This window comes from Colletotrichum costaricense (genome assembly GCF_030867565.1).
Source record: "Colletotrichum costaricense strain IMI 309622 chromosome Unknown Scaffold_22.1, whole genome shotgun sequence".
NCBI classification, from domain to species: Eukaryota; Fungi; Ascomycota; class Sordariomycetes; order Glomerellales; family Glomerellaceae; genus Colletotrichum; species Colletotrichum costaricense.
The window spans coordinates 204413-223786 of NW_026848251.1; the positions used below are offsets into that span (position 1 = coordinate 204413).

General features: G+C 54.0%; 7 protein-coding genes across 7 annotated transcripts; 3 read left to right on the top strand and 4 right to left on the bottom strand.

The window, feature by feature from the left end:
* Window positions 1-73: 73 nt before the first annotated feature.
* CCOS01_14901 (uncharacterized protein) lies at window positions 74-1021 on the bottom strand (the record flags this gene model as incomplete). Its single annotated transcript, XM_060463043.1, has 1 exon — window positions 74-1021. One exon carries the CDS (start codon window positions 1019-1021, stop codon window positions 74-76), a length of 948 nt encoding a protein of 315 aa, XP_060306228.1.
* Window positions 1022-1668: 647 nt separating this feature from the next.
* Window positions 1669-2892, top strand: CCOS01_14902 (tartrate dehydrogenase; the record flags this gene model as incomplete). Its single annotated transcript, XM_060463044.1, has 3 exons — window positions 1669-1930; window positions 1986-2476; window positions 2536-2892. The coding sequence occupies 3 exons, from the start codon at window positions 1669-1671 to the stop codon at window positions 2890-2892; spliced, it is 1110 nt and encodes a 369-aa protein (XP_060306229.1).
* Window positions 2893-6545: 3653 nt separating this feature from the next.
* Window positions 6546-6848, bottom strand: CCOS01_14903 (uncharacterized protein; the record flags this gene model as incomplete). The annotated part of the gene is made up of 1 exon (XM_060463045.1): window positions 6546-6848. The coding sequence occupies one exon, from the start codon at window positions 6846-6848 to the stop codon at window positions 6546-6548; it is 303 nt and encodes a 100-aa protein (XP_060306230.1).
* A 642-nt stretch (window positions 6849-7490) lies between these two features.
* On the top strand, window positions 7491-8981 carry CCOS01_14904 (uncharacterized protein; the record flags this gene model as incomplete). The annotated part of the gene is made up of 1 exon (XM_060463046.1): window positions 7491-8981. One exon carries the CDS (start codon window positions 7491-7493, stop codon window positions 8979-8981), a length of 1491 nt encoding a protein of 496 aa, XP_060306231.1.
* A 493-nt stretch (window positions 8982-9474) lies between these two features.
* On the bottom strand, window positions 9475-9816 carry CCOS01_14905 (uncharacterized protein; the record flags this gene model as incomplete). The annotated part of the gene is made up of 1 exon (XM_060463047.1): window positions 9475-9816. One exon carries the CDS (start codon window positions 9814-9816, stop codon window positions 9475-9477), a length of 342 nt encoding a protein of 113 aa, XP_060306232.1.
* Window positions 9817-11282: 1466 nt separating this feature from the next.
* On the top strand, window positions 11283-12989 carry CCOS01_14906 (major facilitator superfamily transporter; the record flags this gene model as incomplete). Its single annotated transcript, XM_060463048.1, has 2 exons — window positions 11283-11538; window positions 11644-12989. The coding sequence occupies 2 exons, from the start codon at window positions 11283-11285 to the stop codon at window positions 12987-12989; spliced, it is 1602 nt and encodes a 533-aa protein (XP_060306233.1).
* Window positions 12990-13593: 604 nt separating this feature from the next.
* CCOS01_14907 (uncharacterized protein) lies at window positions 13594-19128 on the bottom strand (the record flags this gene model as incomplete). Its single annotated transcript, XM_060463049.1, has 7 exons — window positions 13594-14258; window positions 14333-14568; window positions 14623-14722; window positions 14787-14811; window positions 14907-14987; window positions 15085-15760; window positions 19034-19128. 7 exons carry the CDS (start codon window positions 19126-19128, stop codon window positions 13594-13596), a joined length of 1878 nt encoding a protein of 625 aa, XP_060306234.1.
* Between the last annotated feature and the right edge of the window lie 246 nt (window positions 19129-19374).

A 19374-nucleotide genomic window follows, 5' to 3' on the forward strand; every position in this document is an offset into this window, starting at 1 on the left:
GCTAAGTTATGATCGCGAGTTCGTATATTAGACGACAGTAGAGATGAGATGAATCATGGCTTGTAAATGCCTTCTACGCCTTGGAGACGCCTAGGACTTTTCGATTAGAGTCTAATATAACGCGAACATGAGCCTTTCTTCTAACATCCTGCTGTGGGAAAAACGACTCGTTGGTCAACCTCTCTAGATACAGCTCATACGCGGGCATGTACCCCTGAACAAAACGAACAACCTCCGCATCTGTCATGCCCGCACCTTTCTTCTCCCGCAACGCCCTCTCCTGGTCCAGACGCCAATGGTAGACGTTGCCTAGCTGGTCTGTGCTGAGGTGAAGGAATGCGTCGAAGCGCCAGGGGCCCATGAAGCTCTCGCAGTACCTTTCCAGGTTCCGGTTGATGAGCTGAAGATGCTCGAGGCTATGGCTGGCTAGTGTCGTTGTGGATAGCTGAATGTCCTCGGAGTTTGCTGTTGATGATTCCTTGGCTCTTTTCCACTTCTCCTCAACTTCCTCGGGTGACAGTGGCTGGAAACCGAGGCACCAACCCTCGAAGATGAGAACCTCCAGAGGTGGGTTCCTCGGCACGGTGTCCCACTGTGACTCTGGGGCTCTGCCTCCCTCACCGCTGAAGAGACTTTTGTCGAATGACGGCCACTTGACGGGCTCTGAGTCTGTCTGATTTGACTGTGGCTTTGACACATCGTCGAAGAAGCGTCGCGCTAGATCTTCATCATGTGTCCCGGGTTGTCCGCGAGTCCGGAGAAGGCCATTTCCGGGATTAGAATCTCTCAATGATACCAGCTGGTCATGGTCGTGGTACAGGTCGTCTAGTGAAAGCGTTCTTGTGTTGATGCCATACTTGGCGTTGAGTGTGTTGGTAAGAGCCTCAGCCCATGTTGACTTTCCACTTCCCTGCAGGCCCGACAGGCCAAGAATAAAGGGGGTCGCCAACTCCGCTCTATGTGACTTGATTGAGGGGAGGACTTGCTGGATAACGGCTTCCAAGGCTGTCGTGTCAATCATGGTGAAATATTACCTTGACACTCTACCACCTGGCGACAAAAAAACTTGCCAGTTGGAAAACACCTCTCAAGCCCGAAACCGAGGAGGGTGCGTGGGCTATCGTTAGAGGGATGCACGTGTTGATATGCTTTCAAATGCTTTCAAACGTGGGGAAGCTCGTAAATGACTCTGAGTAAGACTAATCGAGATTCACAGTAGCTGCGTTAAAAGGCTCATCCTGTGTTGCGTGGGAGGCAAATACCAAATAACTCAATACCGTCAAATGATAGTCCTGCGGACTTGTCTTTGTCCGCTGGCGAAGACACATCCGCGGACAAAGTCAATACCGCTCCCCGGACCCCAGATCGCCTCCACCACGAACCCCAACTCCACAAACTCCCGACACTTGCGGCGCATTCCCGGAGATGGTGGGCGATGAAGACGGTGATCTAGCCGTTGTCGGCGGGAGTCTGACGGTTACAAAAGAAGACAACTTCACTGCGCTCTGACATACCCTGCAGCACAGCCATCACCACCAACCTCAAGATTTATCTCATCTTATAATCAAGGGAAAGAAACGAATCATAATTACCCCTCGACTCTAACCCCTCATATCATAGTATCACCACACACATCCACCCACCTTAACCCCCTCCCATTCGTTCAAGATGTCGCCCAGTGCGCTCCCCGCCCAAAAGTCTTACAGCATCGCCTCCATGGGGGCTGATGGCATCGGCCCGGAGGTCATCGAGGCCGGTGTGGAAGTTCTCAAGGCTCTTTCCGAGACTCTTGGCACATTCGACCTTAACTTCACCGACTACGACTGGAGCTCCGAGACTTACAAGAAGACCGGAAAGTATATCCCGGACGGCGGCCTTGAGCAGCTCAAGAAGCACGACGCCATCCTCTTCGGCGCCGTCGGTGCCCCCGGTATGTTATCTCCGCAAGTCAAGACTCAACCCGTGCACACCACTAACCGGCGCAGATGTCCCCGACCATATCTCCCTCTGGGGTCTCCGTTTGGCAATCTGCCAGCCCTTCCAGCAGTACGCCAACGTTCGCCCCACCCGTGTCCTCCGCGGTACCCAGTCTCCCCTCCGCAACTGCGCCGAGGGCGATCTGGACTGGGTCATCATCCGTGAGAACAGCGAGGGCGAGTACGCCGGCCAGGGTGGTCGCTCGCACCGCGGCTTCCCCTGGGAGACTGCCACCGAGGTCTCAATCTTCACCCGCCACGGTGTTGAACGTCTGATCCGCTTTGCTTTCGAGACGGCCCGTAGCCGTCCCCGCAAGCTTCTCACTTTTGTCACTAAGAGTAATGCCCAGCGTAACGGCATGGTTCTCTGGGATGAGGTTGTCTATGAGGTTGCCAAGGACTTCCCCGATGTCTCTCTTGACAAAATGCTCGTTGACGCCATGACGACAAGAATGGTCCTTAACCCTAAGAGCTTGGACACCATTGTGGCCACCAACCTGGTAAGTACATGTTTGTCAACTTAGTTTATGTATGATTAGGTGACTAACGAAGGCTCCAGCACGCCGATATTCTCTCCGACCTCGCTGCTGCCCTCGCTGGCTCCATCGGTATCGCTCCTACCAGCAACCTGGACCCCAGCCGCAAGAACCCCTCCATGTTCGAGCCCATCCACGGCTCCGCCTTTGATATTACCGGCAAGGGTGTCGCCAACCCCGTTGCGACCTTCTGGACCGCTGCCGAGATGCTGGAGTGGCTCGGTGAGAAGGAGGCCGCGACGCAACTCATGGAATGCGTCGAGAACGTCACCGGCAACGGTATTGTCACTGCCGATCTCGGTGGCAAGGCGACGACGAAAGAGGTCACCGCTGCCGTTGTGGCTGAGATCAAGGCCAAGCTTGGCAAGAGCAAGCAATAGAGGGTCACTTTGATAGAAGAGATATGGTGGAAGATCTATGATTGCGCAAGAGGAGGACCTGAGCTTACACGATAGGAAGCAACGAGGAAATAGTATACCAGCATACATGTACATTTACACACCCGGTGCGCTTACATGGCCGAAGACGATCTTGTCAAATCGCTTTATGAGCTACCTTATCTTTCAGACCATCGGGTACCGTTCTTATCAAACTCCAATGTGAAGTGAGTCGCACTTGGAATGTCACCCTCCTTCATGATTGATAGTCAAACTCAACAGTCTACATGGTGATCTCGAGCTCGCTCAACGATCGAGCAGTTCCTAATATCACCCTAATTTCTTTAGAATAACAGATTGATCGTGATACCCCCTTACCTCCTTCTGAAATTGTCAGCTTCATCTTCAAAACAAATTTTGAAGTCGATATGAGTTCCTACATGAGTGCTTGATGAATAATAACACACTGGGTAGAACAGAGATGATGCCAATGCAAGCACCTTAGGCAAGTATGGTACGGATAGAGAATCTTGAAGTCCATTATGAGCATCTCGATGAAAACCTCAATAATTAGCCCGTTCTTCTCAAGCCACTTACGTCAATGAATTTGTTTCCAAAAATTGCAGTGGCATGATGCCGCTTAACCTCCAGATGAGTATGTAGGAAAGGTCTAGAACGTTTCGCATCGCCAAGTCCATGAGATGCGTGTGCTATTCCTGTACAATACGTGACTATGTTCTAGAATTTTTGTGACAAGCTAGTCTTCTTCCTTCGAAGCAACAGGAGGTTACATTCCGTTTGCAAACCGACTCGCTCCGATTCAGCCAAGCCCCTGGCCCCCCGACATGAAACGGTTCTTAGTCAGGGCGGCCGATGAATTTGTCTCTCATCTTGAATTTTCGATCTTGACTCTCACGAATTATCCCATGCCTGTTGAATTGACCAGGTACGCTTGAGACGTGCACGTAATATTGTCTAGAACACGTGCTAAATGAGCATCGCCTGCTCCGTGCTGTGGGGGGCTATGTCAACCGACGAACCCATCACGAGATGAACGAAAGAACCATATTCTTACCCACTTCACATGTGAAAGACGACAAGGGCGTTCGCCCCATCAACGATCTTAATTTTGTCCTATCCTCCCCTACGATTCGCAGTAGCTGCCCGATCCGAGTCAAGTCTGTTCTCACCAATCCCCAATAGCTTAGCGTACAGGCCGTGCTAGCTGCACTGCTGCACCTCTCAGCCTTGACGATGTAACGACGGACCCAGCGCGCCGGGCGCTCTGACAGTGATGTTTCCATGAATCGCGTGGCAGGGGAAATGGGGATCTGACACAGCCCGCTTGTTCTACCGTCGATCTAGAAAGAAAGATAGAAGATGGGAATAATAAAAGGCACTAGGACGGCAAGGGGCGGAGGTACGGCGAGGGCACGGTTGATGGCCTCAGTGCTACGTATCTTTTTGCGTCGAGAACTCTCGCTCCGATGTTTCCGTGGAACGTGTTTGGAATCTTTCTCGATCCATCTGTGAGCACTGAGTAAAGGTCAGGAGGCTCGGAAGTCGCATCTACTGCGTCATCCGCCGACCAAGCGGAGCGGGGCGTCTGATACTACAGAGTGCGTACAAAGTCGCGATCCGGCGGGCCGTCATGTGCAGGTAGGCAAGGTAAAGTGAAGTAACGTATGTATGCACTTTACATATAGGCATGTGGTGAAAGGGTAGGTAGGACTGATCTCGCATCCCACATCTCACATCTCACATCTCACGATGTGGGATCAACGGACCCGGAGCCCCGGAGGGAGGGCAATCCGCATCTTGCAGCGAGCGATGTTACTCGGCCTCGAAAGCGACGGGAGCTTCACATATGACATGGATAGTCTGACAGGACTGACTCTTTGACAGGTCATAGGCGCCGGCGGCTAAAGAAGACGGACGGGTGATGGGCACACGCGAGGTGGCGCAAGTCAACTATCAAGCGACGGATAGGTCGTGTGCCCGGTCTTCAACCCAGGTAATCCATAGCATTCCCAGCACAAGGCAGATCAGGATCAGGATCTCCGCGAAGAAGAGGATGCCCGTCAGCCACGAGCGGGCGCCCGTAAGGCGAGCCATAGCCAATGACCCTGAGGTTAAAACTGCCCGAGGGACCTCTTAAATGGAGTCATAGGAGGCCGCGGGAAATCCCATTGACGGCGTTGATCAACGCATCCTTGAATACGTTTGGTGCCTGGGCACCCTGGACCGGCGATGGGCGATGTATGATGTGGTAGCTCATAAACATGGGAAAGGAGGGGAGGGAATGGGCTGCTGCGTTTGGATGGCAGGAGAGTCATGTTGCTTCTCCTGTATCATGAAGACATCAATCCCTAGTTGAGATCGAAAAAGAGGGGTGATGAGTGGGTGGATGGATGGACAGTAGGAGAGAAAGTCGCTGCGTGTCAAATGAATACCGGCTAGTTTGCCCTCATCCCGTGGTCCGACACGCCTAATCGTGCGAATAGACGCTTTAGGTTGAGGGAAAGGTAGACCTGAGCAGACCGGGCACTCGGATACAGCTCCATGTTACCTGTCCGAAATTCTGTCCGGCGGTTCCAGCACCAACAACGCTTCTTCACAAACCTTTTGATTCGGCCGTCAAGTTGCAAAGGCCGAAGCGTAGCTCTGAGCTGCGTTAGTCTCGACTCCTCACAGTTCTGGATGGGCCCGGAACGTGGGAATGATGGAGACAAGCCAGAGGGTCTAGATGCCAGATGAGTTCCGGGTTCATGGGATATCCATCGACTTCTAAACGACCCAGACAAAAAGCCCCTATATATCCTTCAAAGGTCAGACCAGGGTAGAACCTTGATGCAAGCCATGGCATGCCTGCATTGAATAATAGGAAACATGGGAGAGTCTCGCGAAATGGGGAAATGCAGAATTGGGGGAAAGAAACTGGATAACTGGACGTTTGGAGGAGCTTTCCTTGCGCTTTGATCCTGTGCCTCTGCTGCAAGTTGCAGAATAAGGGAGGACTTGGACCAGCTTTCTGGGATGAAGCTCTGCATTGGCAAAGGAAAAAGGTCGGGCGGGCCTGAATGCAACTTGTGCCCTTCCCCCCTCTAATGCCACAGCTCCCTCCCTTTCCTACAATACCTCAGCTGAATATGCCCTTGATCAGTTGAACACAGCGTGCATGCGCTTCTCTGCCGTGCTTCTTCTGTGCTTCTGCTGCCACGCCTTTGTCGCTCTCCCCCTCTCTCTCTCTCTCTATGCCTTCACGATCTCTACTAACGCGTCCCATGTGCTCTGATGTCCGGACTTGACTCCGCACTAGCGTTTGACGCTAGAACTGAACACAACCGAGCGGACAACGGTTCTGGCTCGAGTCAAGAGCATGGGAACCCCGGGGGCGCCGGCTGTTCCCCAATTTCTTAGTCACAAGTACGTTAGTAGGTCCTTTTGCTCTCACCAAGGGGCGCCGAAAGTCGATCACAGAAGCTGCAAAGTGGGCGGCGTGGGAGGGAGAGCCGACGCCAGGGTCGGCCCCTGTGTCGGGAGCTAATCGACGTGTTCCGCAACGGAGTCCGTCGCCGATCGTGGAGAGCCAAATCCTCCGAAAGTTCATGTTCCGACTGGAGTCTGGCTAGATCCCGGGAAACATACTTCATGTCTCACAGAACTGAGAGGTCTTGGCCCTGGCGAGTTCTGGCCAAGGGGGGCTTGGGGGCCACGGCGCCAAGTATCGTGTCTTGTCTTGTCAGCTCGACACCACTCCTATCCCCTTTCATTCGGTGATTTATTTTGCCTTTCCCAACACACAACCCACAAAGGGGGGTGGGTGGGATGGAGGCGGTAGACGCGGGCAAAAAGAGTCCAGAGCATTGGCGTTGCTGATTGAGGTGAAGCTCTGGGTTAATGCCGGCCAAAGTTTGCAAAGGAGGGAGGATACCAAACACTTGAAGCCAACACCACATTGTGACCGGTGCCAACCACGCGACTAGGACGGCTTCCCAGGACCAAGGAAGCTCCGCCAGTCCGTCAAAGGAGAATCCGAGGACAACGGTCCTGCTATTGCTCCTGCAGCAAGTGCTGCTACAGATGCTACAGCTTTCTTGGCAGCCCGCCGCTGACCGCTGCTGCTCGGAGCCCGAAAAGGAACATCCTCTAGAATGGCTCAGATACCACCTGGGCACGTTTACGAAACCAGGGACCGGCCGGTCAGGCATCCGTCTGATGTCGCGATGCATTTCATGCTGCCCTCATGATTCGTGTTGCGACGGTGGGCGAACGTGCACCTGGGATCCGCGCCACCACACACACCTCCCTCTCTGCTTGGCCAGTGAACACCTTTCCATATGAAGTAGTTGACCGCCGCTTCGTGTGGTTGGTAAGAGGGAGGGAGAGGTAAGGCGAGAGAGCTCTGGTTTCTGCTTGTCACTCAGATCAAGCTTATCGAAAGTTACTGTTATTGCTGTCGCTGCTGCTTTTCCGGCGCGCGCGCAAACGAGCTCCTCTTTCAGTCGTTCTTTTTTCTTACTTTCCCTTCCCTTCTCCCGATCCTCCGTTTACTTACGAAGCCTTACTCTTTGATAGAGACATTAAGTAGAGCTGCCTCAATGCAGTCAGGAAGCAACGAGCCAGCCGCTGCGGCGGCGGCTGCTGCTGATATCACCAGCGACAACGAAGGCGCGCAAATAACATCGTCAAAGGCAAGCTTCGAAGACGCGCCGCAAGAACAGCCACCCAGCACCTCGAACTCGGGCAAAAGCCATCCGTCCGAAGACAGAGCTCCAAGCGAGGATGCCGGAAGAGACAACGGCAGCAAACCAGCTTCACAAAAGGTTCCGAGCAGACAACCATCCGTCGAGGGAACCCGGGCAGCAGTCGTCGCAGGATCATCATCGCAACAGGGAAGCCGAGCCGGATCCCAGCAGGGCAGCAGGAGGGGTTCCAACGAAGCGGCCGTGGCCGGCGGCGGCGGTACAGCCGACGCCCCGACCGCTGCGTCGGACGCGGCGATCGCCAGGGAGCGCGCGCCCGGCGACGAGAACCGTGAGGCATTCCGGGACTCCACGATCACGGCCGTCAGCGAGAGCACGGCGCAGATGCTCGGTCGAGACGGCGTGCCAAAGACCACGACTGATCCGGCGGCGGCAGGAGTCCTTGCGGGAACGGGCGAGACCCCCGGCGACGACGACGAGCTCGAGCCCCTGACAAAGTACGTCGACTGGACGGAACACATCTCCATCTCCATCGGCCCGTTTGTCATTCTCTTCTTCGATCTCGCGCTGCCGGTCTGCATCTACTACAGTTGGCTTCGCGCCCGACGAAACGATCGTCGCGCCGCGTGTCAGTCTGCCTACGACGCGGGCGTGGAATGCGGACTCCCTCCCGTCCAGACGGTTGAGAGTAGAATTCTCGGTTTTGCCATTATTGCTTTCGGTTTCGGAGAAGTGTACATCCTCATTGTGCGAGTATATCGACTCATCGCCCGCTTCGACGAGTGCGCGCCGCTGCTGTCCAAGCACTGGTGGGAGCTGGACGCTACGACCTGGGTTTATGCGCTCGGTCTGATTGCCGCCTTGGTCCCCTTTGTCTGCTCAACCACAGTTTACGAGCCGGACGTTGTCGAGTGGCTGTACCTGTACTCTCCCGCCTTCATGTTCATGGTCCTGGACGTCATTGCCTTTGCGACGTTGATCCCGATCAAGATCCCGTTCCGTATCAACTCGGATCCCAAAGGCACACGTCTCAAGCCCATCGTCTACTATGCCGCCGAAGACTTCTTCGCCGTCGACGGAGCGCAGAATAGGGAATTCCGCAAAAGATATGTCGAGCGGTACAACAAGTCGATGATGTTCCGCAAGATGATTCTAGAGTTGACGCTCTTCTGGATCGGCGGCTGCACGGCGTACATTGGCTACGTGGCCGGCATCATTTGGAACCTGGAGTTTGAACGCGCGTTTGGCACGACGTTGGGCGTCTTGTTTGGATGGATTATAATCTGGGGTGTCACTGCGAGATTTTGGATCGAGTACGCGATCAAACGCGAGCAAAAGTGGTGGAAAGAGAACAAGGCCGAAAGAAACGCGGCCAAGCTTCAATGAGCCTAGTGTTTAATCACAGTTGAGCCCTCCCTGGTGAGAGAGAGAGAGAGAGAGACAGACGGAAGAGAAGCAGTCAGATGGTGGCGAAGAGAGAGGGGAAAGGGAGTGGCTCATTACTGTAACCTAGTGTTAATAATGGCACTGCCAAGATCATGTACTTATGGAGGACGCATGGGTTCTGACTGACAAGACAAGGCACGAGAGCCTGGATACCCAGGAAAAGAAAGATACCGAGAGGGCGGATTTTTGCGATTAATAAGTAAATCATTTCTTGCTTCTAGACATTGCTCAGTGGTCTCATCAGTTTTATAAGGGTATGATCTGATTAGATCTCAGCATGGAAGTACACGATAAGTGATCTGAATAGAATCAACTCAACATCTACCGACACGAGATGGCATCCATCCATCAACGGCGCTCATTTCAACTACAAAGTAAGTGAAATGGCAAGGTTAACAGGTCTCCCACCTCGAAACAGCGAAGGGCGGCCTTCCTAGAAAGCCAAGCCTGGCCCAGGCTCCCAAGTTCGTGGCAGCATGGGCCGCAAGACGCACAGCGGAAGAGAGTTTTGGGACCCGAGGCGAGTAGCTTCTGTGGATGTGTGAGAGAAAGATGGTGTGGTGTCTCGTGGGATGTCGCGATGTGATCGAGGCAGCTCGAGGCCCGCGGGACGGCGGTCGGGTCCCCCATTTCTGATTTTCTGGGGGAAGCTCTGGACTCCCGTTCGAATGAGGCGAAGAAGAATCAAGGAGGAAACCGTCTCGCAACCATTCGCAGGTACGTACTGGAGTTGTGAATGTTTCGTGGTGGCGTTGCACAAAATGGAGTTGTGCATTTTATGTAACTCTGCAGCGCGCCTACGTTTCCCATCATGAAAAATCCATGTTTCTAAACGTCTCATTCATCTGTGTTGGTATTGAGGATGAACATGCTTATGCGCTCCACGATATAATGCCGCTAGATAATGACAGCGGGTAGAGTCATAAAAACATTTATGCGCCTCACCGCAGCATCTGCTCACTCATGATAAGCGTTTACAGAGATCCTGCCTCATCATGAGACATTTCTTACAACATAGCCCAACATGCACAATAGATGAAAATCCGAAGCGGCAAAAGAGGCAATCAGACGAGAAATTCGATTCACGAAATGAAGTTGGATTGGTGTTTGGGATTCGAAGTCGTCTCGAGTCTCGCTTCATTCTCATCTTTACTCGAAAGAGGGGTCTCACTCAGCTGCTCTTTCAGCCGCATCGGATGGAACTCCCCGATTCAATCTTCATCATCCAAAAGCCTCATACACTCTCCATTGAACAGCTCACACAAACTTCAGACAAATTCGCCCCAATTGACAACTTCACACAATGAAAAAGGTTGACCCGTGTGAAAATCTGCTCATCTCCCAAGAGTCACCCATCAAACAATGTAATTTACTCACGGCAATCCCACCGCCAATCGCCCCCCCCACTGCCTCCCGCCAAACAACTCAACAAGTCTCCCGCGACGAGACCAAACTCGGCGGTGCGTCCAATTCCCGATTGTACCCGGGGGTCCAGTCCGGATTCCCTCCCGTCCAATCCCACTAATCGGGTCTGAGCCTGGCGGGTTTTGAGAAATCTCTGCGAACTATGTAATTAGTCTGCGAGGTCTACCAATTGAAGCAAGAAGACGGCGCAAATGAGGGGCACGAGGTGACGGCTTCATCGCTGACCTTACCTTTCTACTGGGACCTAGTGTCGCTCGGCTTCTAGACGATGAATGCGACATGCGTGGGGGGCTCTTACGAGGTTTTACAAGATCGCCTGCGAGTTTATTTCACTCATAGTCTCAGAGCTCACTCATAGTTCGTAGACAATTCCACAATGCTTGCCTTACAACTTGCAGAAGGGGGTCTAACCTACGCGGAACAAACCGCTCATCTATCGCCAAGATGATTTGCTCATGAGATCTTTTTTTTTTCACTCACTTTTGGACTCATCTCACATACACACCCTCCATTCCAGCCCAGTTCCCAAGAAGACTAAAATCTAAAATCATCCTTAGCCTTTTCCCTGCCGTTTTAATCCGCGCATCGGCTACGCCCTACCCTCCAATGACACCGCCCTGAAGACGACCGACGAGAGAGTTCAGCTCACTCATCCCCCCCGTCAACTCGAGACTCAACTCACTTCCTCTCCTCCAAAAGTAAACCTTTACCATCCCTCTGAAACTCGTCTCATCGCCCCTAGCATCGGGGCAAGGTGACCCCCCCGCTCGTCCGCTACCGCACCGTCCGGCGTCCCAGGTGATAAGATCCCGCAAAATGAACCCCGAAAAGGAACTCCTCCCCGCCACCAGCGCCGGCCCCGCGCCGGTTTCCCAAACGCCCGGTCCCGATCCCGACATCGAAGCCTCCCATTCCGCTCTCGGTGCCGGCCCCGATGAATCTCACCACCGTGCCGGTGACGACGACGCCCTCGCCATGGTCGGGATACACAGCCAACCCTACGACCCCGCCGTCGCCGCCCGCGCTGTACGGAAGATAGACTGGTTCCTCATACCCGCCATGATTTTTGGATGTTCGTCACACTCTTACTCTCTTCGAGTTTCTTCAAGTCTTCCCTCATCCTCTCATATGTGCTCACCACCTTCATCATCCTCGATCCATCCCTAACGCGCAACAGACGGCCTAGTCTACTACGACAAAGCAATCCTAGGCTCAGCAGTCCTCTTCGGCATGACAACAGACCTCCACCTCTCCGTGCCCCTCCCCACCGGAACAGGCGTCGACACATCCCGCCTCTCCTGGGCAACCTCCCTCTTCTACTTCGGCATGCTGGCAGGCCTCTACCCAATGACCTACGCCCTCCAACGCTACTCCCTAGGCCGCACCCTCGGCACAATCGTAGTCCTCTGGTCCGGCATCTGCATGCTCACCGCCGCAGTAACCTCTCACCAAGGTCTCTACGCCCAACGCTTCTTCCTCGGCTTCGTCGAATCCGTCATCCCCACGGGCTTCATGTGCATCGTCTCGGGGAACTACACCCAGGCAGAACAATCACTCCGCCAGAGCTGGTGGTTCAGCGCCACGGGCCTCTTCACCATCATCGGCGGCGCCCTCAACTACGCCTTCGCCCAGGTCCGCGGAGGCGACCTCAAACCGTGGCAGTACATCTACCTCCTCGCGGGATGCCTCACATTCCTCTTCGGCCTAGCCTGCTTCCTCCTCCCCGACTCCCCCGTCTCAGCATGGTTCCTCACCCGCGAAGAGCGCTTCGCGGCAGTAGAACGCCTCCGCCACGGCCAAACCGGCGTCCGCTGCACGAAATTCAAGCCGCACCAACTCCGCGAAGCCCTCCTCGACGCCAAAACCTGGCTCGTGGCGCTGATGATGGCCTCCGCCTACACAATGAACGGCGCCGTCTCCGGCTTCGGCCCGCTCATCGTCTCAACCTTCGGCTACACCTCACTGCAATCGATCCTCTTCCAGTTCCCCCTCGGCGGCCTCTGCTTCCTCGTCATTCTCGCGACGGGGTACCTCGGCACGCGCTACACCAACGTCCGCATCATCATGCTCGTGACGTGCTGTCTGCCCGTGATAGCAGGCTGCGCGCTCATCTGGCGCTCTGACTGGACGCACCACGCCGCCGCGCCGGTGGTGGGCTACTCCATCACGGGCTTCTTCGGCGGGGTGGTCAGCCTCGTCATCACGCTCGGCATGTCCAACGTCGCAGGCCACACCAAGAAAAGCTTCATGGCGGGGACCATCTTCGCCGCCTATTGCGTAGGCAACATTGTCGGTCCGCAACTCGTAAAGTCGCAGAGTAAGGCATCGCACTACCCGGAGCTGTGGCTCGGGCTCATCATCTGCTATGTGATTTGCATCCTGGCGTCCGGGGCGTTGTACTACGTGCTCTGGAAGGAAAACAAGCGACGCGATGCGTTGCCTGTGGATGAGGAGGAGCGAGCCAAGCTTGCTTTTCAGGATTTGACGGACAAGGAGAATCCCTATTTCCGCTACGTGTATTGACAAGACAACAGCTTGTCTTGCGTGTTTCAAGAGAAACCATAAACTACCCATTCGGATTGTGATCGGGTTGGGACTCACTCGTTCGAGAAGTAGAAACACCGGCTGCGGAGAACCAAGCTCACAGCCTAATGCTAATGCGGTATCAAATCACGAAATAATCAAATATCTGCAAGAGTGCTTCGAATGTCTTCCCGATCGATCCATACATCGGGGTATCATGAATTATGCAACATGAACAGCACATCCCTTCATGAGGATGCCCATCTAGCTAGAAATACAACCATGATAAACCATGCGCCAGAGCCGGAGCCTTTCGTCCCATTGCTTTTTGGCCGCGGTATGCCCCGTTTCCGTTCGTCATGATAGTTGGCCCAAAATGATGGTGGGCAGAGAAGTAAATACGATCAAATCCCCAGTCATGCTATCAGAGCATGAAGGCCGGTTGCGCCGAACCATCCAAAACGCCATTCTCTATGCATGTGTCTTGTCCGAAAAAAAAAACGCCGGAAAAATTATCCCTGAAAATCATTACTCCGTATTCCCTTTATATCTGCCCACAGCGAATTCCGCTTTCTTCGTTTTGGTGTAAATTGCAGACGCTCGCTCATCTGGGCGACCTTGGAGGGTTGCTTGGTAGCTCTGCCGGCATATTTTCGTCCCCACGCCCGTCGTTCAACTCTACAGGCGAGTGTATGGTGCCGGGTACTGGTGCTGGATGAGGCGGTGGTTGCTGAGGCGGGTATCCGAGTCCTACAGTTGCGCTTCCCGGTGGTGGTGTTGGGTAAACACCTGGTAGATCCGCCTTGCTGGGCTGCATTGGTTGGACCATGGGGAACTGAGGGGACCCCATCATGCTGCCAGACTGACCCGTGTGCTGAGGTCCGATGGGCACCTGCTGCTGGTACATGCCGTAGTTCTGGGCCGGCCAGACACCGCCTTCGGGGGGCGGTTGTTGCTGAGGTGGCTGCGGAGGCCAATTGCTGCCAGGAAAGTACGCCGGTTGGAAGCCATGGGGTGGCACAGAGTTCGGCGGAGACGGGTTCGTTTGCGAGTGCGGTGATTGTGCGTACGGCTGGCCGTAGTAGGCGTATGCGTGGGGATGTTGAGGAGGCGGGTACTGGTTGTTCCAGTGAATGTAGGTCGGGACGGCGGAAGTCATTTGGGGAGAAGCGACCATCTTGTCCCCTTCGGCCTGGATAGTCTTTTGCGAGTCGGTGGTGCTAGGTGCCTTTTCCAACTTTGCTTTACGTAACGCATGAAGAGCGCGGCCTGTCATAATCAGTCAATGGTCCTTGTCCTTCAAGGCTCTCTACCATGTCAGTAGTTAGGAGATCAAAACGTACCAAAGACACTAATGGTGATAACGAAGAGCACAAGGTTGACGACAGAAGTAGCTGTGCCGGCAAACGTAGCAGCTACGAAGCCATCGGCAAACGGCTCAACGTTCATCTTATAATACACTTCGTACTTGGGACCGAACGTTACGATGAAGGCATCGAGGGAATCAAGATCATCTGCGTGACTAGCAAGCAGAGCCATAGTAATCAACCAGAAGACGACAGTGAGTAGCTCGAGGCCGCTGCGCACAATGTTAGTCGGGGCGCTTCTCCCAGTTTGCGGGGGGTTACCTTACAGATGCACCCAGCAGTTGTACATGACGGGAATAAACATGACGGCTACGCCAAGCCATGTCAAATAGGAGAAGGTCCAGGCGAAAGCAAACCATGAAAATGCTATGCGCAACATTAGTATTGGCACACAAGAGTAGGTAGAGGCGGGAATGGTGGTGTTACGTACGGAAACCCTCTGTACCGCTAAAGGACTGCATCGTAAAACGCAAACAGTCAGTAAAAGTGAACCAGAAGGGCGGGATCCAAGCAGAGGCCAGATCAGAGGCCAAGAAATTCCCGAACATACCGTTATCCTGCGATAGCCCGTGGCTTTCTGCATAGTGGTGAGTCCAAAGACTGTTATTCCCAACGTCGCAATGGCGAGGACCTAAGATTTCAAAACCGTCAACGTGATGTTCGTCCAAGTCATTTCGCGTACTCCGGTTTCCCTTTAATGTAGTTGGGGCCAGGAGTAGTGCCCTTACAAGCTGTGCAATCCTGAGGCCTGCGATCCAAACCGGCATGGCCGGAACATGGGAGCGGTTCCTCCCATCGTTGGGCCAAATGTTCTTGGTCAAAAAAGACATGGGCGAGGATGCGAGGGGTTTAGACCCCTTGGGTTCAGGTTCGGGAGACTGGGTCCTCGTCGGCTGACCCGGTGCCTCACGAGGAGACGGGGCGTTGTCGGGCCGTCGTGATGGCGGATCGGAGACAACAGTCTGGAGGTTGGTGAGCGGAATCGAATTGGGGTCGACCGGATCCTCGGTCGCGACGTCGTCCCTCGACGGGGAGGGGTCGCGGGGTGGTGGCGACGACGTCGTGGTGGTGAAATGGGGAGAGCGGTCGTTGTTTGTGGCTAGACTCGAACCAAGGTTGTCGTCGTTTTCGTCGCGAACAGTATGATCTTCGGGATGGGTCGATATTGGGGGCGGCGCAAGTGGTGGTGTATGAGGACCTATGTTGGGCGCGTGGAAGTATGTTTTCGCTGAAAGAAGGTTGGAGCCTGTCGGTCTCGAGGTTTTGTAGTTGGCAGCAACAGTTGCCAGAGGTCGTGAGGTTGTCGAGAGGGAAAAGGTAGGTTTGAGCTGGCGGTAAGGTGAAGCTGGCGGTGGGTGTTGGTGGTGGTGGTGGTATTGAAGGTGCTCGGTGAGGTGCTGCTTGCTGGGTACCTAGTAGCGGTGGTGTTTCTTTCGCCAATCGACGTCACAAAGGGTGGAATGGCGGAGGCTAAGGGCTGAGCGCACTGAGCAAATGTTTTTTCCCTTCGTTCCGTTCCTCCAATGCAACAGTAACGTCTTTTTGGGACGGTCAACTGCTCGGGGGGTGTGGATGGAGGGGAGGGGAGCCTGGTACACACTGCGTACTCCGTAGAACTAGTGTACCTAGACGGTAGGAGGGGGAGGGGGGTCCCGGTCCGATCAGAGGGAATTTGGCTGGTTCGCTAGCTGGCTGGCAGGCTGGGGGACCTTGGTGCTTGGGAATCTCTGGCGTCCACTACTGTTCGGGTAGGTGTGTGTGTGTGAGAGAGAGATAGAGAGAGAGTGTGAGTGAAGAGCTGATTGTTGGTCGCTGGAGCTTGAAAGAAGGTTGGCACCGGTGGTCGGGGGCGCTGTGGCTTTTCGTCTGTTCAGGATCTGCCTTTCCTGTCTGTGTCTAGAGACTTTGATGTTGACGGGTGGTGAGATGAGTTGAGTTTGCAAGGGCCCGTTCTTTGGGACGACAGTTGACGTCTGGTCGTCTGCGAGTGGTTTGCTCCTGGTCTAGGACTCTACCACAGTAAGGTAGTGCCGGGTGGTGGGAGGGAGCGGAGAGTATCGGCAGGTTTCCTGTCAATCCTGTGTCCCAGTAAGACTGTGTTCCTCTTGTTGATCTGATCTGGGAAAAGGCCGGCAAATGAATGGGTGTGTGGGCGGATGGAATGGGGATGGGGGATGGGGATGATGATGGATGTGATGGGGAAGTGGTCAATGGGTAATAGGAAATTGGGAGCACGGCTTGGGATTGGAGGGCGAAGGAAGATGGATGGATCATGGACCAAGAACCAGGACCTTGCCGTCAAGGATTCGAGATACACTATCCGTACAAGTACATATTCCGTAGTAAGGTTGGTAGAGGTTAGGATGGAGGCAGATGCGAAGAGGAACAGACAGGAACGAAGCTAATCCATCTTGAGGTACTGAATAGGCAAATGGATGGATAGACATGGTACAGAGCGCAGTACTGTGTAGGTAGGCAAAAGCGCCGAGGAAAAAACCTGATCTGAAGAGAAAAACGGCTGCGGCTCGCTATGCTTTGGGCGAATGGACGAATTGGAGGTGGCCAGGCTTTGCTTGTTTGTTCCGTCACCAGGTTAGGTACTGAGGCGTGTCTCCGTACCGTACCTTCTGTGCAGTAATACATAAAAGATGAAACGGAACACCGCTGCCGGCCGTCAACAGACGGAGAGACAGGCTCACTGTCTTTCGAGTATCCGTATTGGGTTGTGCTGGGCATGGCATCGTGGCCGTGGTGGCATCCAACAGCAACACAAAAAAAGTGGCCGGGGAAAGAGAAAAAAACCTGGAGCCACAGACTTCAATGACGAGAAGTGGATGATCCAATCATCAATCGAAAATAAAAGCGGGTTCCACCAGACACAGCGCCAAGAACAAATGCCAAGCTTCCACGAGGGCCAACATGCCAAGAGGAAGGAGGGGGGGGGGGCCTTTCTTTTGCTGTCTCTTGCTCTTTTTCATTTCTCTCCATCTCTCTCTCTTTCCCAATATTCTTCTCTTAGGGAAATACATCGACGAGGTACCTGACCTAAGGTGAGATACCTAAGGTAGTCAGGCACGTGCCAGGTATACTATCATGGCATGGTGTCTCGAATGGCAAGAAACGAGCAATGCAACTGCCCAAAACCAAAGAAACAAAACGCAATGTGGAAGGAAGCTTGGAAAGAAATGAAGGAAGTCGGCGGGGAGGAGGAAAGACGGCCGTTGTCATTGGACTAGCGTTACCGCAAGCCCCGCAACGCCAAGCGGCTGGCTGAATTGGGACGTCATGATTCGATAGCCAAACCCGCCTCTTGTGGCAAGTATCTTTTCGGCGTGATCTGTAGCGTCAAGTACTTTGAACTTTCCATCGTTCCTGCTTTCCCGCCTTACCTCTGACTTTCGGGAAAATTCAACGAACCGCACTGAGGGGACGGCCGCCCAATCACCAGATGGACGCATCCTCGGGAGTACGTATCTTTCCGGGGCTAGGAACACCCGGCATTCGACCGTTCACTACTCCAGGTACGTACCTGGCAAGCTTCAGCCGTCTGAGCGTATGATCTTCTCTGCCGCTGTCACCGTCAATTTGCACCTTGTTTTTCCATCTTTCGGCTTCAATTCCTCAATCCTGAGCTCCGCGGTTCCCGTTAAGATACCTTACGGATACTCACCGACACAACTCGATCAGCCTCGAGCATTCAGCATGATCGATATCCGTCCCCCCGAATTCCAACAAAGCTTCCACGATCCACCTACTCAAGGGCCAAGCACTGCCCTCAACATCCGGGAGAAGCTTCAGGTCGCTCTCCATCCCGGTCTGTCATCAAATCCGCTCACCATCAAGCCCATGTCCCGCCTCTGCAGAAGCAATACCCATGGCCCATGAGGTGGATGGAGGAGGGGTGGGCCGCATCGATATGGTCCCGGTCGTGTGCTTCCAAGACCTCTCTCCGCCCAATCATCCTCGATCTCATCCACCCAGCGCCGCCCCAAACGGCATCGCTTTCTGTCCAGGCCTCTCTGATCACCGCCCCAGTGTGGCAGAGCCATGCACCCGTGGCACAACCACCGACGCATCATGGATCGATGGATACGCAGTACGGACTACGGAGCACACGACGATATCGCGCCTCCAGACTTTCCATTGAAGGCATTCCCTTCTTTTCCGCCCGTTGTCAACCATGTCTCCGCTGCGAACCCCGTTGCTTCGACTTGGTTCGCCGCCACAGACTGAGAAAGTACTTGTTACGGCGTTTTTGCGGACCAACCCAAATTGCGCTCAATGTTCCTCGGGTTTATCACGCGGCGAACCTCTTCTTCCATCGTTCCCGATACGAAGTTTGTCTGGCGCAGTGTATCCGTACGGAGTTCAGAGTTCGGATACGCTTGCAGATACCAACAAATACGGTTAATTTGCCCAAGAAACACCGCCAAGCACGAGAGCCATCGCGCATGCGCTTGGATTGCTCGCCCTTGAAGACGTCCATTCAGGCTCTTGCGGCTCCTCTAGACACCACGCCACGCCCAAACACCATGTTATTCGCACCAGCACGGATACTACCTAGTGATACCACGATAATCGATAACACCCTATCCCGTAGCACGATGCTTTCTTGCAAATCTCTCTGTGACTGTCACCTCACAAAGCGGTGGAGAGTCAGCAAGGCACATAACCTACACTAGCACACTAGATGCTGTGGGTGTGGCACCAGAGAGGCGCAAGAGGTCGGGGTGGTGTCCATCATCAGCACCTTTACTCAACGTCTTAGACATGCCTGCCAAGCGGAGAAGAAGAACGTTTTGTTGACGAGGGCCTGGCCGGCTCTGCTGCATTGCCTGCCACAGAATGATTGATATTCTTCTTTTTCTTTTGTGGCTCAAACGCCATGATTTCAGCACTTTGTCACGTACCGGCCCAGATGGCACAAGTTGTTACGCCTTCAATCAAACACCAACTGACGAGCTCTTTGGGTTTGTAGCAGAGAGTTGGCTACTCGTCACTCACAACTCCTGAAAACT